This window comes from Ursus arctos, unplaced genomic scaffold, assembly GCF_023065955.2.
Source record: "Ursus arctos isolate Adak ecotype North America unplaced genomic scaffold, UrsArc2.0 scaffold_22, whole genome shotgun sequence".
Classification (NCBI taxonomy): domain Eukaryota; kingdom Metazoa; phylum Chordata; class Mammalia; order Carnivora; family Ursidae; genus Ursus; species Ursus arctos.
The window spans coordinates 61,810,906-61,829,805 of record NW_026622897.1 but is presented as its reverse complement, the minus strand read 5'-3'; the positions used below and the strand labels follow the sequence as shown (position 1 = coordinate 61,829,805).

Sequence of the window (18,900 nt, the reverse complement as noted above, 5' to 3'; positions counted from 1 at the left end):
TGGAGGGAGGGGCAGAGGGAGATAGAAGAGAATCTTCAAGACGACTCTCTGCTGAGTGTGGAGCCAGATGCCAGGCTCTATCCCAGGACCCTGAGATCATGACCTGAGCAGAAATTGAGAGTCAGTGGCTTAACAGATTGAGCAAGCCAGGTGCATCTATTTTCTTTTTAATTTTTTAAAAAGATTTTATTTATTTATTTGTCATAGAGAGAGAGCAGTAGGCAGAGGGAGAAGCAGGCTCTTTGCTGAAAAAGGAGCCCAATGTGGGACTTGATCCTAGGACCCTGGGATCATGATCTGAGTCGAAGGCAGATGCTTGACTGACTGAGCCACCCAGGTGTCCCCCTATTTTCTCTTTAAAAAATTGTACCTTGAGCAATGTTGAGGTTTGTTCTGGTAGGCAGTTAACTTACTTGTGCATCAAATTAATCCTTTGAATCTTGTTTGTAATCTTTATTAGGGTGTGTCTGAAACAGACTCTTCTCTAGGGTTGGATTATCCCTAATGCCTAGGCTTTGCCTTTCTGGGGTCTTTTCTGAATGCCCAGTATGGTTAACAAATTTTCTCCACTTTGGTGTTTTGTTTTGTTTTGTTTTTGTTTTTTGGTTTTTTGTGTTTGTTTGGTCTTGGTGGGCAGCAAAGCAAGGTTTATTGAGTGATAGCAAAGTGATAGTACAAAGCTCTTGAGGAGGGCAGGAACCCAAGAGGGTTGCCCTTCTCCACGTTGGTGGATTGGTTGGAATTTTAATGTCTTCTAGCCCGGTGTGAACTCTGGTATCTCTGTTCAGCTCATAGCTTTCCAGCACTTGTAATTTCTCCAGCATTTGTTCTTCACTCTACCTATATAGCCTCACCCTGGCTGTGTAGATTTTTAACAAAAGACCCAAACAGAGGGTGCATGGGTGGCTCAGTCGGTTAAGCGTCTGCCTTCAGCTCAGGTCATGATCCCAGGGTCCTGGGATCAAGTCCCGCATCAGGCTCCCTGCTCAGTGGGGAGTCTGCTCCTCCATCTGCCCCTCTCTCCCCCGCTGGTATGCACATGCTCTCTCAAAAATAAATAAAATCTTAAAAAAAAAAAAAAAAAAAGGACCCAAACAGACTCCTATGCAGCTATCTAGAGCTTCTTCTTTACTCCTCTCTGGTATCCTGCCCTGCACATCCCAGCCATACCGATAGTCTTGAACTCCAGTCCTTTTCTCCTTGGTTCAGTAACACCACTGCGCTCTCTTTGGATTACCTTTTCTTGTGCAGTGGTCCAGAAAGTGCCTCTAGGCAGAAGCCACAGTGATCATGAGGCTTGTCTTATTTGTTTCCCTTCTCTCAAAGATTATAGTCCCTGACTATTGTTCAATATCTAAAACCAGTGTTTCAGATATTTTCTCCAATATTCTAGTAGTTTGCAGTGGGAATACTGGTCTGGTGCAATTACTTTGGCTAGACATGGAAATCTCAAATTGGCTTTTGGGTTTTACATCATATTTTAAGAGGCTTTTCCAGTGTTTTCTCATAGGGAGGATGCATAGTGACTTGGAAGGACGTATGGGGTCTTCTGGTATTGGTAATGTTCTATTTTTGATTTGGGGGCTCCCATGTTGAGTTAGTGAACATTCAGCAAGCCGTAAACTTATGTCAACTTTTCTTTATGTATAATATACTTAAATAAATGTTTTTCCTATTCTGATATTAATTTTAGATTCTGAAAAAAATTCTTCAATTTTATTAGATAAAGACTTTTCTAAACTTGCCCCAAAGCTAGGCCTCCAGGGTCTATGAGTCAAGATTAAAAGCAGAAAAGGATTGTTTGTTCTGGAGATAAGGAGGGAGGAGAAAAAAGGGAGGCGCTAAAAATAAGAGGGAAGAAGAAATGTCTAAAGGAATTTATTAACTGTTTCTCTGTCTTTCTTCAAACAGTTCCATAAACTCTAGGGGTCCCTGGCTACCTCAGTCGGTAGAGCATGCGACTCTTGACCTCAGGGTCATGAGTTCAAGCCCCACTTTGGGCATGGAGCCTACGTAACTAAAAAAACAAAAACAAACAACTCAGTAAACTCTATGTTGTTTATTATTGTTTTGTACAGATTTTCTTTTGGGTGTGTGACAAAGTTATATTCTGTTTTTTAAGGGTTGCATGAGGGTAAAATCAGAGGCTTCCTATTGGTTATACTAAGCAAGTTTTTTTGCTCAAGGTAACCAAAACATTTTTTCTATTTTATCTTCCAGTACTTTCATAGTTTTGTTTATTAAATTCAAAGCTTTCAAAATCATTTAATAGGGGCACCTGGGTGGCTCAGTCAGTTGAGCATCCAACTCTTGGTTTTGGCTCAGGTCATGATCTCAGGGTCGTGAGATCTAGCTCCATGTTGGGCTCCACACTCACTGGGGGAGTCTGCTTGGGATTCTCTCCCTCTGCTGCTCCCCGACCTTGCTTGTGCACACACACACACTCTCTCTAAAATAAATAAATAAATCTTAAAAAAATTTTGATAGTTTTGTATATAGTATGACAGGTATCTGACTTTTCAAAAATTGGCTGAATATCCCAGTACCACTTATTGAATACTCTCTCTCTCTAAGATTTTATTTTTAAATAATCACCACACCCAATGCAGGGGTCAAACTGACAACCCCAAGATCAAGAGTCTCATGCTTCACTGAGTGAGCCAGCCAGGCTCCCCTGAGTAATCTCTCTTTTTCTTTTTCTGATTTAAAATGCTTCCTTTATCATATACGAATCCTTGTAATTATATAAGTTTATTTGATCTCATTTATTTATATGGTTTTTTTTCTGCCCCAGTATACCTTTGTTTTAATGACTGTAGCTTTATAATATTTTTTAGATCTGCTGGTGCAGGTCTATCATCCTCAGTCTTCCTTTTTTAAAAAAGTGTCAATATTTTCAACATCAGACTTTGTTTTAATCTCTGCTGAGCAACAGACTTGTACATTTAATTATCTAGTGATAATTGGAGAGTTTTCATGTATCTCAAAAGCATTCATTGTGTAAAAACATGTTGAAAAAGGCACTGTGCTGGATCACCAAAGGGCACTCATGGTCTGGTGGCGGATAAGTAAACAATTAGAAAATAATTAGATAATTGCTAAAATAGAGGAAATCCAGGGAGGAAGTACCTATCAATCAGGACTGGTATTCTTGAAGAAATTCTTCAAGGATAAGCAGTAATTGATCATTGGGAAACACTGGGGAGAAGATATTTAAGACAGTGGGATAACTTATGCAAGGGCACAGTAGCACAAATGAGTATGGTATGTTTAGGGTATATGTGTTCAGGATGATTTCTTTTATTCACTGATGTGTTTATTCATGTTGGATTCAGAGTCAGCTAGAGCATTTGAGCTTGTTTCAGATCATGAATGGCTTCAAGATTATCTCTTAGGGACCTATCTAGTGGTAACATGCAAAATGGCTTAGAGGCAAATGAGAAGAGAGTTCATGAGATCTGAATGAAGTGGGTAAGGAGATGAAGATCGACTAGACCCAGATTTTGACTGGATGTGAGTGTGAAAGACAAGGAGGAATTCATTCATTCATTCATTCATTCATTATTCATTCAACAAGTTGAGGGGTGCCTGGGTGGCTCAGTCAGTTAAGTGTCTGACTCTTGATTTCAGCTCAGGTCACGATCTCAGGGTTATGAAATTGCACCACGTGTCAGGCTGGGTTTGGAGCCTGCTTAAGATTCTCTCTCTTCCTCTCCCTCTGCCCCTTCCCCCCCAAAACAAAACAAAACAAAAATAAAAAACCAAGTTGAATTTAATAAGTGTGAAATGAGAATTCTTGGGTTTCTGGCTTGAGCAAAAGGGGAGCTGATGGTATCATCTCCCAAGATTGTGAATATAGGGAGTGGGTAAAATTTGGGAGGTAAGATACTGATTTCAGATTTGGATGTTCTGAATTTGAAGTGTGTGTGTGGTACACCCTGGTATAAATAAGCTTCATATGTAACATTCTGGTGTTTGACATAAACATTTATTTGTCCTCTATGTATGTATTAGTGGTTGCTCAAATCATGGCCAAGATTGCCTAGAAAAAGTCTGTAGACTGAGAAGAGAGTGACTATCTTGGGGGAAATAACCAGCATTTAAGAGGTGGGGAAAAGAATTACCTTCAAGAATCTACTAAGTAGTCAGAGTTGTCATGGAAACCATGGAGGGCACAGTTAATATATTAAACAATTCAGAGAGGTGGCAAATGACTAAAAACTGACCACTGAATTGAATGGAAAGAAGCCCACTGGTGACCATTAATGAGAGTAGTTTTAGCTGAGAAAAGGTGGAAGAAGTCAGGAAGTGAGGATATTTAGATAGAGGGTATCCAAAACAAAATTCAGCACCCCTTTCCTTCCAATATGACTCCTCCTCCTCTAATCTCTTAGGCACAAATATTCCCCACAGCCTCCTAAATCCGAAGCTCTCTAAACACTAGTCTCTTCCCTCTCACTTAGTATCCTTGTCTAATTAGGGCATTAGTCCCCTAGGTTCTACTTTCTTAACATTTCTAATATTTCAGAAGGATAAATCCCAAATATCATGATTATCTATGGATGACAGTATATGATTTTTGTTTTTCTGATAGTTTGCTTTTTCGATTTTTCTGAAATGACTATGTATTTACTAATGTAATTAAAATAATGAAAGTTTAAAGGTAGTTTTTCTCATGCATCATCTTATATCTGATGTTAGATCTGTTTCCAGTCCATTACCCTGGGTCAGTCCAGGATTATAAAAATTTCTTACCTTCTTTCTCCTCAATTCTATCACTGAGAAGTCAGAATAAATTTTGTAAATACAAATCCTAGTATGTCCCTCTCCAGTCGATGACCAGATTCTTTGAGGATTAAGTTCAAACTTCTAGCATTTTGTGGTGTCTTTTGTCTTATCTCCCTCATCTCATTTCTTTCCATTCTCACACTCTTTGCCTCCACTTGTTTTTCAAAGATTAGCAGTAGCTTCTAGCCTTTGCAAAGGTTTCCTTCCCTTGTTAATTTCTACTCATCCTTTAAATCAGTTTAAGAATCATTCTACCTAGGAGACCTTCACTGAAACCCACTCTAATTTAGATACCACTCTCTATTGCTATTGCATTCTATGTACCTCTCAGTGTTATCATACCGTATAAATGAGGTTGTTCATCTTTCCCTGATTTGTTGGCTATTCAATTTTTTCTTCTGTGAACTGACTAGTCATATTCTTTTTTCATTTTTCTGTTAGTTGTGCTTTTCTTATTGATTTGTAGTAATTCTTTAAAAAAATTTTTTTTTCAATTACTTAATCTCTGCACCCAACTTGGGGCTCGAACTCATGATCCCAAGATCAAGAGTCACACACTCCACCAACTGAGCCAGCCAGAAGCTACAGTTTGTAGCAATTCTTATTTATGTGGTAGTATCTTTTCCCTAGGTTTGGAAGGTTTTTCTTTTCTTTTTTTTCCCCCCTGGGTGTTTTTGTTATACTTACTTTTAATTTTTTTACGTAGTAAAATATATAAAATGTTTAAAAATAGTTTTGTTTTACTGAAGACTTTCTCTATCCTGGGGTGCCTGGCTTGCTCAGTTGGTGGAATATACGACTTTTCATCTTGGGGTAGTGAGTTTGAGCCCCAAATTGGGCATAGAAATTACATTAAAATAAATGAAAGCAAAACAAAAAAACTTTATCCTAAAAATATAAATTTACTTGCTTACGTATTTAATATTTTTATTAAATTTGATTTTATTTTTGAATGAGCATTGCCCACATTATTAGTCCCTTCATAAATACAATTTTCTGTGGTTGAAAATTTAGTCAATGAATTTATTGAATGCCCACTTACCGTGTTGGCGCTCTGTCAGCTGCTGGGGGGTTACAATGGTGAACAAAAAGATCCTACCTTAGTAGAGCTCACATTGTGAGAGGTGGCAGACAATGAAAACTAAACAAAGAATCCAAATAACTACTGCTTTTAATGACAACCATGAAGGAAATAAAATGGGGAGCTACCTCTCAGAGCGTTCACTGAAGGTCTTAATGTAAGTAGGCAGAGGTTGTGTACCTGAAACAGTTCCCTTGAATAATCTCTCGTAATTTCCTCAACCATTCTTTAGTTTTGGGTTTATCAGATTTCTTCCACATTTACCATTATACTAATAAATAATGCTGTTAGGAATAACTTCCTCTGTATTCTCATTTCCATGGAATAGTTTCCTAGAAATGTAATTACTGGATAGGAACAGAGTATTTTTCTACAGACTGCCAAGTTGCTTTCAAGAGGGAATTCCAATACACTCACCAATGAGTAAGCTAAACACTGCTCCGAGATTTCAGAGTGTAAAAAGTTAACAGTCAAAAACGGCACGTTTGGGCTCAGGAAAGGAAAAGCTAAACGAATTGACCTGGGTTTACTAGAGAGGGGCGGCAGGGTGATGAACAGGGAAAACTTCTAAACCCATTTCTGCCACCCTGTGACCTTCACAGGTTATAGCTCCTCTCTGAGCCTTCACTTTCCTTAAACTCGGTAAGTTCGGCTCAGGCTGTGTATTTTACATTTTCAGATCGAACATCACCTAGACCCTCCAGGGTGAAGACAGAAGATTGGGGAATCGTTGAAGTCAGCAAGCTGAATCAGCATTCGCCGCTAAACGCCAACTAATCACTCGCGGGCACTTCCGGCGGCCGGGACAAAGGGTTTGAAGTTTTACGGACCGCACTTCCGGATAATTAAAGCTGCGCATTAGATGCCTGCGTCCTCCAGCCACAGCAAGGGACTCCGGTGCCGCCACTGCGCACGCTCCCTGCAGTCGCGAAGAGGGGCGGGGCAGTGAATGGGGAGGGCCAGGACCCTGACACGTCTCGCGGTTACTGGGCGAGCGCGAGCGCGCGAGGCTCGGGGGTGGTACGGGGCGGAGTCTAGTCCGAGTGGGCGCTGTAGGTTTCAGCCGAGCGTCGCTGCTCGCGGGGCTGAGGTCGTCTCAGGTGAGGTGGTCGCCCCGGAAGTGGCTGTGGCTGTGGCCCCTGGGTGTTGAAAGGAGCCTGCGGCAGAGTTGTTGGTAAGGGAGGGCGGCATCACCCGTCTTCCTCCACCTTCCCTGCTGCAGCCATGGCGAAAGGCAGAGTCTCCGAACGATCGCAGACGGGGGCACTCCACACGACCCCTGTGGGGGACAGGGCAGCGGGGACGCGGGGTCTCACGGCGCAGGGCAGCGGAGACCACCTGAAGGGTGAGTAGAACCGGAACCAGAGCTGGGGCTGGCCCAGAGACGGGAGTGTGCCGAAGGGGTTTCGGGGTGGAAAGGAGCTCGGTTGGCCCCGGGGATTTGCGAGGGGAAGGGGGCCTGCTGGCACCCAGGGGCGCGGGAGCTGAGAGGGTGGGGGACCTGGCTTGGGCCGCTGGCCACCACAAGGCCGGACACCACCTACGAGGTGCGTCGTAAATGCTGTGTAGTTGAATTCAATAAAAGAGCTAATGACACTGGCTTGTTTGAAGCTCAGGGAGGGTGTAAGGTTGACCAGACAGAACTGGAAGGAACTTCAGCAATCCTACTGTATTTTTGCCGATGAGGAAACTGAGGCCCAGAGTGGATATGGAACTTGCGTAAAGTCACAAGGCCAAATTAGTCAAGTAGTAGTTAAGAGCAAGGATTTAACTCTGTACAGGTGCGATTTCCAAGTGTTAGGAACACTTGGGTGTGAGTCCCTCCTCAACCACTTACGACTTGGGTATTTTATCTTTCAGAACTCAGTGTCTAAACTGTACAGTGGGGGTGACAGAGATGATAGTAATAATAGTATTTGCTTAGCTTGCCATGTGCATTACACAAAATAATTGATGTAAAGCATTTATTGTAATGGCTTATGTGAAGTGCAGGCTAAATAAATATTAGCAATTGCTATTGTAACTGAGATCTCTCATTCGCAAGCTTTTTTGCATTACACCATTCTGCCATTTTTCAGGACTTCAAATATTATTTTAAAAGAGAGTATACCTAGAAACTAAATACTGTAATTCCATCTTGGCATAGAATTTTTCATTGCTTTTCAACAGCTGAAATGATTAAACTTTTAAAATGCTTTTTAAAAAGCCCATAAACTTGAAGAGATCCTAACAAATGTCCATTAAGTTGTCTTCAGCTTACACTGATGTGTTCCACCACCAGTGATGGGAGAGGGTCTTTTAAGATTGTCTAGCAACATTGTAAGTATAATCAACAATAAAGTATTACACACTTAAAAATATATATTTATATATATGAAGATTGTATGTTTAACATTCAGCTGAAATTTAAAATAGAATCAATTGGGGCGCCTGGGTGGCACAGCGGTTAAGCGTCTGCCTTCAGCTCAGGGCGTGATCCTAGCGTTATGGGATCGAGCCCCACATCAGGCTCTTCTGCTATGAGCCTGCTTCTTTCTCTCCCACTCCCCCTGCTTGTGTTCCCTCTCTCTCTCTGGCTATCTCTGTCGAATAAATAAATAAAATCTTTAAAAAAAAAAATAGAATCAATTTTTTAAAAAGAGTATCCTGCGGGGCGCCTGGGTGGCTCAGTCTTGAAGCGTCTGTCATTTGGTTTGTGATAGCAGTCAATTGTTTATTACTGATTTTTGTTGTTGTTTTAACCTACAGCTATTCAGAAAATAAAACCTTGAAACCTCCAAAGTGCGTTTATAATTGTTTATCCAATTTTATCATTAAGATGACACATTCAGCACAATTACTTTTTAAAGATTTATTTACTTGAGAGAGCGTGGCAGGGAGGGGCAGAGGGAGAGAGAGTCAAGCGGACTCCACAGAGAGCCAGATGTGGGACTTGATCTTATGACCTGAGTTCAAGACCTGAGTCGAAACCAAGAGTCTGATGCTTAACCGACTGTGCCATTGTTTTTTTAAAGAAAATTTTTTATTTATGAGAGAGAAATAGAGTGTGTGGGAGTGGGAATGGGGAGGCAGAGGGAGAGAGACAATCCCAAGCTGACTCCTTGCTGAGCGTCGAGCCCCACACGGGGCTCAATCCCACCACCCTGAGACCGTGACCTGAGCTGAAACCAAGAGCTGGGTGCTCAGCTGACTGAGCCACCCAGTTGCCCCTGTCAAATGACTTCTGTGGACTACAGATCTATTGGAAGATAGAGGGAGATGTGAAGGCATGCCTTCATGGAGCAGTAGGGTTTGGATTGTTAGAGAGAGGGTGAGGGGATTCTGGCTGGGGGAAACATTAAGCTGGAAGTTTAGTGCCAATCTTTATGTCAGTAAAGAGATAAATTTGTTGGGAGTGGAGGATTTCTGTTTCGTAGGAGATGAGGTTGACCATGATCAAAATGGTGTCGGTACAGAGGGATTTAAGTGCTATGCAGAGGAACTTTTTTGATCCATCCTGTTAATTAGGAATTCCCAGTGTTTTTCTTCTCTGCCTCTCTGTTTCTGTCTTTGTCTCTCTTTAATTAGTGTTAGGAATTCGTTTTCTGGGCAAAAGATTTCATAGATCCCTTACATGATGGGGCTTGGTTACTTGTGGTAATCAGCTGTTGATGTGATGTCATTAGTAACTACTTAGCAACCAGTATTCCAAATTATGATAAACAATTTTTGTTAATTACAGGTGGTATTTAGCTTGGCTTTCAAAAAAATTACACCTTTTGGAGAAGAGATAAAAATTTAGTAACTGCAGGGACGTCTGGGTGTCTCAGTTGGTTAAGTGTCTGCCTTTGACTCTGGTCATGATCCCAGGACCTTGGGATTGAGTCCTGCATGGGACTCCTTGCTCAGTGGGAAGTCTGCCTCTCCTTCTTTTTTTTTTTTTTAATGATTTTTTATTATATTATGTTAGTCACCATACAGTACATCCCCGGTTTCCGATGTAAGGCTTGATGATTCATTAGTTGCGTATAACACCCAGTGCACCATGCAATACGTGCCCTCCTTACTACCCATCACCGGTCTATCCCATTCCCCCACCCCCCTCCCCTCTGAGGCCCTCAGTTTGTTTCTCATAGTCCATAGTCTCTCATGTTTCATTCCCCCTTCTGATTACCCCCCTTTCTTTATCCCTTTCTTCCCCTACTGATCATCTTAGTTCTTATGTTCCATAGATGTGCCTCTCCTTCTTCCTGCTGCTCCCCCTGCTTGTGTGATCGCTCTCTCTCTCTCTGATAAATAAATAAATAAAATCTTTTAAAAAAAATTTAGTAACTCTTGATTGAGAAATACATAGTAATAGAATGTTCCTATAAATTCCGTGGCACTTTAAATGAATTTGTATTTTTTTAACTGACGCACCTACCTAACTTTTACAAATAGTTGTCATTGTGTGTATGTTTGAAATATTTTACATGCTACATGCAGTGTTTGGTACATTTAGTGGGTCCTTTGCCATGACTGTAGTCTCTGGTCTCACATCTTAGCCTTATAGACTGAGGACCACTGTGAAGACTTGAGCAAGGCAATAACACTGAAAGTCTAATTCTTGGATGATGAGAAAGGGCAAGAAACAAGACAAGAGTAGAAGCACTTAAGAGGCTCTTGATCTAATCTATCTGCAAGGGTGCCTGGACCAGGGTATTTATTTTCTTCTGTGTTATTTGTCCTGGCTGATCTGTTTACTAGCCAAGTCATAGAAGTTTCCCATTTTGATTTAAAAGAACCGGGTGCTTTGCTGGCTCAGTCAGGAGAGCATGCGACTCTTGATCTTGGGGTCATGAGTTTGAACCCTACATTGGGTATAGAGATTACTAAAAATAAATAAACTTAAAAAAAAAGAGAACTTGTAGGACCGTGTTTTTCAATATATGTAGTTCATCATCCTTGTGAGCAGTGTGAAATCCGTTTGATGGGTAATGATGAGACATTTTTAAAAATGTAAGAGAAAATATAATGCTTTGCATGTAGTAGGGCATAAGTGTTCTTTGAATTTTATTTTTTAGTTTCATAGATTTTGCGTGTACCAGATCATGATATAAAGGCGCTTATTTTGGTTGCAGCCAAAAATGTTTGAGAAACATCTTGAAGTTGGTTTTACTGCTTTTAGAAGACAACATTGTTCAAACTTGGATAATAAACCCCTCTCAGATGCCTGTTCTAGATCCTTCCTTGCTCATTTGGTTCAATAAATACTCTGAGCATCTGATATGAGCAAGATACTGGCTTAGAGGAAGAAGGAAGCTCTTACTGATAACTGGGAACTAAGACTAAAATTGGTAACTAGACATCAACCAAGGTATTAGTATAATTTGTTGGTGCCAGTCTCAACCCAAATATCATGTATCAGGATTCTTGTGCTTATCATCAATAGAAAATACAATTGAAACCCTTGCTGAGAGGAAGTTGATTGATTTATATAACTAAAAAATTGAGAGATTAAGTGGGATTCACTGGCTTCAGTCTGGAACCAGTGGCCCAGTGATATCATCAGGATCTGATTTCTTTCATATCTTTAATGTCAACTTTACCTTAAGGTTGATTTCTCTTGAAGGTCCAGGTAAGTTAAATGCTTGCTTGATAACTTTGAGAATCTTTTTCCTAGGATTACCAGTAGAAGTCTAGATATTCATTCTGATTAGACTGTCTGATTTAATGCTTGTCCTTGAACCTATCACTGATATCAAATTGGCTCAACCTGATTCATGTTTGACACCTAAAAAAATGGGAGTAGGAATGAGGCTAAGTCACTTTTCCTAAAGACATAGATCACTATGATGGATCACTCATGATTTTTCTCTGTTTGTGCTCAACCATCTTAGTGAAGAAGGTGAACTTGTAGCACTGATATTGGGTTTGATTAGATATAAGAAAAGAGTAAGGATTCTAATCAAAGGTGCTGTTTCAGATGACACAGCTGGGTATGGAAAGAAGAAAAGTGAGGAGCCCAGCAGAAGGGAGAAAATGGAGGGCGTAAGCTCAGGAAAGAATAGAGGTGATCAAGGAATGGCATACTGGAATTTAAAACGTCCAAGGTAGAGCAGTCTCACGGGATGTGAGAACTTAGTTTATCATTGGAAGTTGGTGGCTAAAGTTGAATAGAAATGAAGGTCTAAGAATTTTGAGGCTGGGTGGATCATCTACATGGATGATGAATCTCTTAGGGTTATGAAGTTTAGTATAAGTTTGATCGCAGTCTTCAGTGAATGGAGGGGGGAAGCATATAAAAGTGGTTAGATGAGAGTGAGGGTGTGTGGATTGAATGGCAGCACAGTTGTAGGGTATCAGCCTTAGAGAATGAGCATTTATACAAAATTGGCAGTGGTGTTTCTTCTACCTACAAACATGCTTTCTCTGTGTGTGTGTTCTTAATAGTTAATTATTTGTATTTTATGGTTATCTTAGTTGTTTGACTTTATACTTGATGATACTGCTACCATTTTTATTTTTAATAGTAAAAAATTTCTAAAGCCTTTGAAATAAAATTTACTTCCAAAAATGTTGTAGTAGATTCTTGTGACCATGAAAACTTGTTAGAGTCCCGGTAATGAGATGGGTCTTTTGCTTCTTCATGGTAGGATCAAGTAGGTTCAGAAAATGTTGAGAACTAGTAGACCTGATGACCAGTAAGAGTCATTCCTAAGATTGTGCAGATTTAGGAAGATTTTTGCTTTTCAAAAGGTTTTGATATGAAAATAATAAGAGAAATAGGGAACTACTGTAGGGCCATTAAGGTTATGATTTTTCAGAAAGGATAGATGCATATTAGGAGTTAGAGAAAAGTTGCTCTTGGGAGGAAGAATTGAAGATACAGGGTGAATGGAGAAGAGACAATTCTTGGAGCAAAATCTGAAAGGAAGTGTGTTAGCATTGAATGCAAAGATAAGGGGCAAAGGGAAGATAATTTGGGGAACAGATCTTGAGGTAGAGATTAGGGAGCTCACTAAAGTGTGGAGGCAGTGTCATTGTTTGAGAATAGACGAAGATAGAATTAAAGGCTTGAAGAGACTTGAAATAGCCCTTTTAGAGAGTGCTGTGAAAGGATTATTATTTGCCAGTGATAACTTTAATTGAAGGTAGAAAAACATATGAACCTGTAGGCCAAGAGAACATAATCTTGACTTTCTCTAACAGTACCTTTGGCCTGGGAGGAGGTTGGAAAGCAGATAATGGGAAAATTCAGATTGGGAATTACTATGATGGAAGATTTGAAGGTTAATGAATATACAAAGTACTGTTGTGGGTATAGCTCTAAATGCTAAATGACACACATCTAATGTAATCAGAAGGAAGCACATTATAAATATGCATGCCATACATTTAGATGTAGAATTACCACTAAAACAAGATTTTCAACTCTTATCTGTTTAGAACTCTAAATCAATATTACATGCTAGTCTCTGGACTTAATAAAATTATACTCAAGAAAAAGTGTTGACTCATAATAGCTAACAACCCCTAGTTACCAGTTAGTGTGAAAGAAAGGAGAGCTTCAATATTGAAAGTCGCTTTGTTTTTTGCATTTTTATCCGTTGTTTTCTGTGTTACTGTTGAATACAATGCTTGAAAATGTTTGCCTAATTTTAAAGAGTGCAGGAAATAGGTATCAGGTTAAACCTGGCGGTTAATTTTATTCAAATGTCTGTATATTTCCTCATCCAACTGTAAGACAACAAGTAGCAGTCAGAGAAATGTGTACCCAGGGAACACTCAGGGTGGTATTCTGTAGTCCAGGTAAGTGTTACCTGACACCTTTCTTCCCTGTGACTGCTTACTTAGGACTGGCAAATTAATAATGGGAAGGAAAATATTATCGTTTAATTTTAGAGCTAACATGTGAAATGTCTTTTTTTTTTTTTTTTTAAGATTTTATTATTTCTTTGACAGAGAGAAACAGCCAACGAGCGAGGGAACACAAGCAGGGGGAGTGGGAGAGGGAGAAGCAGGCTCCTAGCAGAGAAGCCTGATGTGGGGCTCGATCCCAGAATGTTGGGATCATGCCCTGAGCCGAAGGCAGACGCTTAATGACTGCACCACCCAGGCGCCCCTAACATGCGAAATGTCTTATTTAATTTTTCTTAAAGATTTTATTTTTAGGTAATCTCTACACCCAATGTGGGGCTCAAACTCACAACCCTGAGATCAAGAGTTGCACGTTCTACCAACTGAGCCAGCCAGGCACCCCTAATTCTTAATTCAAAAGAATGATATAACCTGTTGAAATCTTAAAAAATATATTTCGCTACAGTATGGGTTAGAAGGCTGTAAACTCCTCGTCTTTCAGTCTTCAACCAAATTTCTACCTGCTCTGTGAATCTTGTCTCCATTACTCCAGCCCAGTAATCTTGCTGTTCTATACTCAAAACCCCTTTGTGCCATTCTTTGGGAATCTAGCTAATGGTAGTATCAGCTTCTTAAAAGCAGAGATTGAGCAAAACATTTTGTACATAATAGATGCTCAGCAGATAGTCCTAAGCAACTCCACGTTTGAGTGCATACCTTGCAGAGTAGAAACCCTAAAGGAAAGTATCAAGAGAGGGGTGGGGCAATGGGGGTGGGGAATCAGCCATTTATTCTTAGCAGTAAGTCTTGTGTCCACAAATATCTTCCAGATGAAGAACAAAAAAGCAGTGATTTTGAAGAGTTGAAAAGATGCCCATAATATTAAATTATCCGTCCTTTTTGTACTCTGGACTTGATTCAAGCAGGGAAGTGAGTGAAAAGTGAAGGCTGAGCAAGTTAATTTGAGGTAGATTTAAAAGGAGCATGCCTTTAAGAAGTAGCAGACCTCTGGAAAAATTGTGCAGACTGTATATGTGTTAACATGGCTTTGCTTTGATGTCCGGCCATAGAAAACTATGCCCAAAACCTCAGTGTTTATGTATTACTCTTACTCTTTTTCCAGTAGATTACTTCTTTTTTTAATAAAGTAGGAAAATAACATTTTAGCCTTGTGAAAAGTTTGTGTTTTAGTAGATTTTCTATTTAAAACTACATTTTTGAGGATGCCTGGGTGGCTTAATCAGTTAAGCATCTGTCTTGGGCTCAGGTCATGATCTCAGGGTCCTGGGATTGAGTCCCACATCCGGCTCCTTGCTTAGCAGAGAGCCTGCTTCTCCCTCTGCCTACCCCTCCCCCTGCTTGTGTTTGCTTGCTCTCTCTCTCTCTCTCTGACAAATAAATAAATAAAATTAAAAAAAAAAAAAGAAAACTACAGTTTTGGTTGAATTAGTTTTAGTGCACACTGATATTTTTGTAACTTTTGGCTGATTGCTCTTTTCTTTTTAGGGTGAGTAGATATGATTTCTTAAATTCTCAAGATATACATTGAATTAGATATCATAACCAGGGCAAAGATATGGACAATTAGGCATTCGTTATCATAAGATTCTGCAGAGACCTTTTCATATTTGACCCACCTCAGATGTTTAAAGTCTCTGTTTAATTTTCTGTGCTGCAAAAAAGCATGCATATAAATGCATTAGTGGATTAATGAACTGGAGTATTCAGTGGCAGGCATCCCTGGTTTATTACTCCATTGAAGGCATCTTTTATATATTTTATGATTCTGTTCCTTCCTGCAGTAAATTTTAGAAGTATGAAGTGAGCAAGTAAGATTCTATTTGTGACCTGGTTTTTGAAGTAAAGTCCTTTTTTAGATTCAGATGATAACAAAGTAAACTAATGTTTAGATTACAGAAAATTGGAAAAGAAAATTTTTTAACTTTAGTGTTCACAAAATACTAGAACTTGACAAACCTAATACTGTCTTTTAGAAATTCTGCTTTAATGACCAGGTAAGAATAATTTATATCTAGTATATCAAAGTACTAATGTTAAGTAACTTGTATTTCCACAGAAATTGTGAGTTGATTATACATGATTATTAAAGGGCTTTAGAGATATACTTTATGCTATTCGGTTGCTTAGGATTTTATTTTTTAATAATGCAGCCTCCTTAGGGCTTCTATTTACTTGCCTATCAAATAGGTAAAGTGGGCTCTATTGTTTCCTCTTAAGTTTTAAAGTACATGCAGATCACCTAGGTATCTTATTAAAATTCAGGTTCTGATTTAGTAGTTCTGGGATGTTGGCCTGAAAATCTGCGTTTCTGGCTAGCTCCCTGGTGATGCTGCTTCAGGTAGTTCACACAGTACACCTTGACTAGCACGGAGCTAGATGGTTTCTGTTGCTCCATGTTCAACACAGAACTGAGCAAAATTTTACTAATTCAGTTGTAAAATATATAAAACTACCATAATGAGACAAGGGATAAAATGAAATTTATCTTTTAATTAGTTAATGCTTTTTGGTTGAAAGGAGCAGAAATAAGTTTAAACCAGCACCAATAAAAAAGAGAGTTTAGAAAAAAATATATAAGAGACCGGCACCCATGAGCAAGAAATGAAATATAGCCAGGCTTCAAGGGAAGTGAGAAACTTAGACATCAATGAGTAGGTTAGCTATAGCTCCCATTTTGGCTCTCCGGGTTTTTGTTTCAGTCTCCCCTCTTACATTTTCTGGTACATGTCTTTGGCTTGCCATGTTGTTATCTGTGGCTTTCACTGCTTGACCTTTCAGCCTCAAGACCTACCACTTCTTGACAACAGCATCTCTTTGTTTTAGTTCAAATTTTCAAGAGAAAATTTGGTCAGTCAATAACGAAGTGTTTCTGTTTGCCTCAGGTGTCCAACCTTGGGCAAGTTAGCCTTCTGTGTTTGGGAGGGTAGAGGGTTGGAATCACACTGTAATAGGGCCAATGAGATTAGCCCCTTTGGGGGGAAGGGGAACATGGAAAAGTTTCCCAGAGAAAGAGGGTGTTAGTAGAACATGCAGTGACACCTGTCTAATACACTTTTATAAATGTTTGTGAAGAAAGTTCTGTGAAATTAATGAATAGAGTACAGGCATTTGATTAGGTTACTTCATAAAAGTGTGTGTGAAAGTTAACACAGACGGTAGTTAGGGGACGGGCATAGTGGTAGATCCATCCATTTAGTTCTGAGAGAACTAAAAATAATCCTTATTATAGCATACATATATTTTTTTAATCCTCTGAGTGTTATCAGTATATACACGGGATAATGGCAAGTATAGGCAATAAAACTTGAGCCACCCACTTCTACCTTTTCCCCAGTGAGCACTACTAAGGTATCTTAGCCTCCCCACTATTGACCCCGTCCTGGTAAAAACAGCCTTGCTTGTTCTTCTGCTTGCTGTCTCCTGGATTTCATTCCATACTCTTATCTTGCATATAATTTTTTATTTTTATTTTATTTTTAAAAGATTTTATTTATTTATTTGACAGAGAGAGAGGCAGTGAGAGAGGGAACACAGCAGGGGGAGTGGGAGAGGGAAAAGCAGGCTTCCCGCCTAGCAGGGAGCCCAATGCGGGGCTCGATCCCAGAATGCTGGGATCATGCCTGAGCCAAAGCCAGAGGCTTAACGACTGAGCCACCCAGGCGCCCCTGCATATAATTTTTTAGATAACGCTAAGATTACCTTGTGAGGGAATGTCAACAAATTTTGCCATTCTTGGGGTCTCAGAGAGTCACCGAAAACATTTGAGACTCAACTATATTCTGAAGTCTTTAAAAAAAAAAAAGTATAACGTTCACCAGTTGTATTAGTCAATCTCTGAGTTCTTACGACAGTTGAAGTAATTGCCAAATTACCTCATTTTTCCTAAGAGGCCATTCTGTCTATGCTGTTAGCTCCCAATATAAGTAAACAAATTTGAAAGTCAGTGATAGTATTTAGAGCAATGCCCCCTTTCCCCTTTGGTTTATTAACAAATCAATGCTACAAATTCTGGTGTTCTGCTTTTTTCGTGCTTCTGAAATGGATCTATCCCCCAAAAGTAGTATGCCTGGTTAATGTCAAATACAATAGTAGTTAAAATTTTATGTTAAAACAGTGTTTTGGACAAAAGTGTGAATAGTTTTTTGGGGGAGGAAAAACTTTAAGGAAATTATTTGCCGACTTGGAATACTATCTTTTTAAAATATTTATCTTAATTATAGCCTTTTTTTTTTCCCCTTTCAGAAAAAGCCTGTGCAGAAGCTGGGTCAGCAAGAATGTCACTTCTTATATTGGTGTCCATTTTCTTATCTGCAGCTTTTGTTATGTTTTTGGTATATAAAAATTTTCCTCAGCTTAGTGAGTAAGTATACAGAAAGAAACTGAAAAATGCCTAGACATTTATAGATAAAAATGGATTAAACGTTAAATTAATGTTAAGCAGCAGAACTGTCATGGTGATTGTATATCAGCTCTCATGGTTTGTAGCAAGTCCATATTAACTGTTATTTAAACACTCCTTTCCAAATATGCCTCTTGATTTTCTATGCAGGGTTTTCCTAGCACTGCTCCTCTAGTTAAAGCCTCATCTTTCTAATGGCTTTCAAAATTAAAAAAATATATATAGCCACATTAAGAAATAATGTTTTTATATCATGATCCTGCATGCTTGTGCCTGTCCCTTTTCCCCTGCTCACTTGCATACATCTGTACATATAAAATTAGGTTAAAGTTTCACGGAACAGGTCATGGTCTCTGATATTTTCTAAATTATTCTGTTTATTTTTTTAATGCCAGTAGTGACGAAGCAAACTTATTTTAAAATTCATGAAAGATATTGACCTGCGGTTTGAAAAACATTGACGCTCTTCTTCTCTGCCTCCTCCCCCCTTTCCATCCATTTTTTCCTCACTTCCTTTTTGTGATCAAGTTCTTTCGGCTTCTGTTCATCCATTTCCACCTCCCCACTCTCCCTCTCCTAGCTCTTTTTCTCTTCCCCATTTTATGAAAATGATATGGTCTGAATAGGTAGTTTTCACAGTGAAATGGATTTTGTATAAACTTCGTGTATCTTATATACAATACATCCAAAATTTCTTAGTCAAAACCTTGGGGGTGAAACGTGTTTCAGAATTTTTTTTTCCATTTTGGAAAGACTACATGGAATAAAATACTGTATATTATGTAGTACCTCC

The 18,900-nt window shown here is 39.3% G+C and overlaps 1 protein-coding gene across 2 annotated transcripts in view; it reads left to right on the top strand.

Annotated features, from left to right (window-relative positions):
* Positions 1-18,900, top strand: part of TMEM41B (transmembrane protein 41B) — a 40,012-nt gene that overhangs the window by 7,885 nt on the left and 13,227 nt on the right. For both annotated transcript variants that reach the window (XM_026486156.4, XM_044379453.3), the window contains 3 exons: positions 6,549-6,969; positions 7,092-7,214; positions 17,951-18,068. In XM_026486156.4, coding sequence (XP_026341941.2) covers positions 6,819-6,969; positions 7,092-7,214; positions 17,951-18,068 — 392 coding nt within the window. In that variant the 5' untranslated portion in view covers positions 6,549-6,818. The remainder of the gene's footprint in view (positions 1-6,548; positions 6,970-7,091; positions 7,215-17,950; positions 18,069-18,900) is intronic.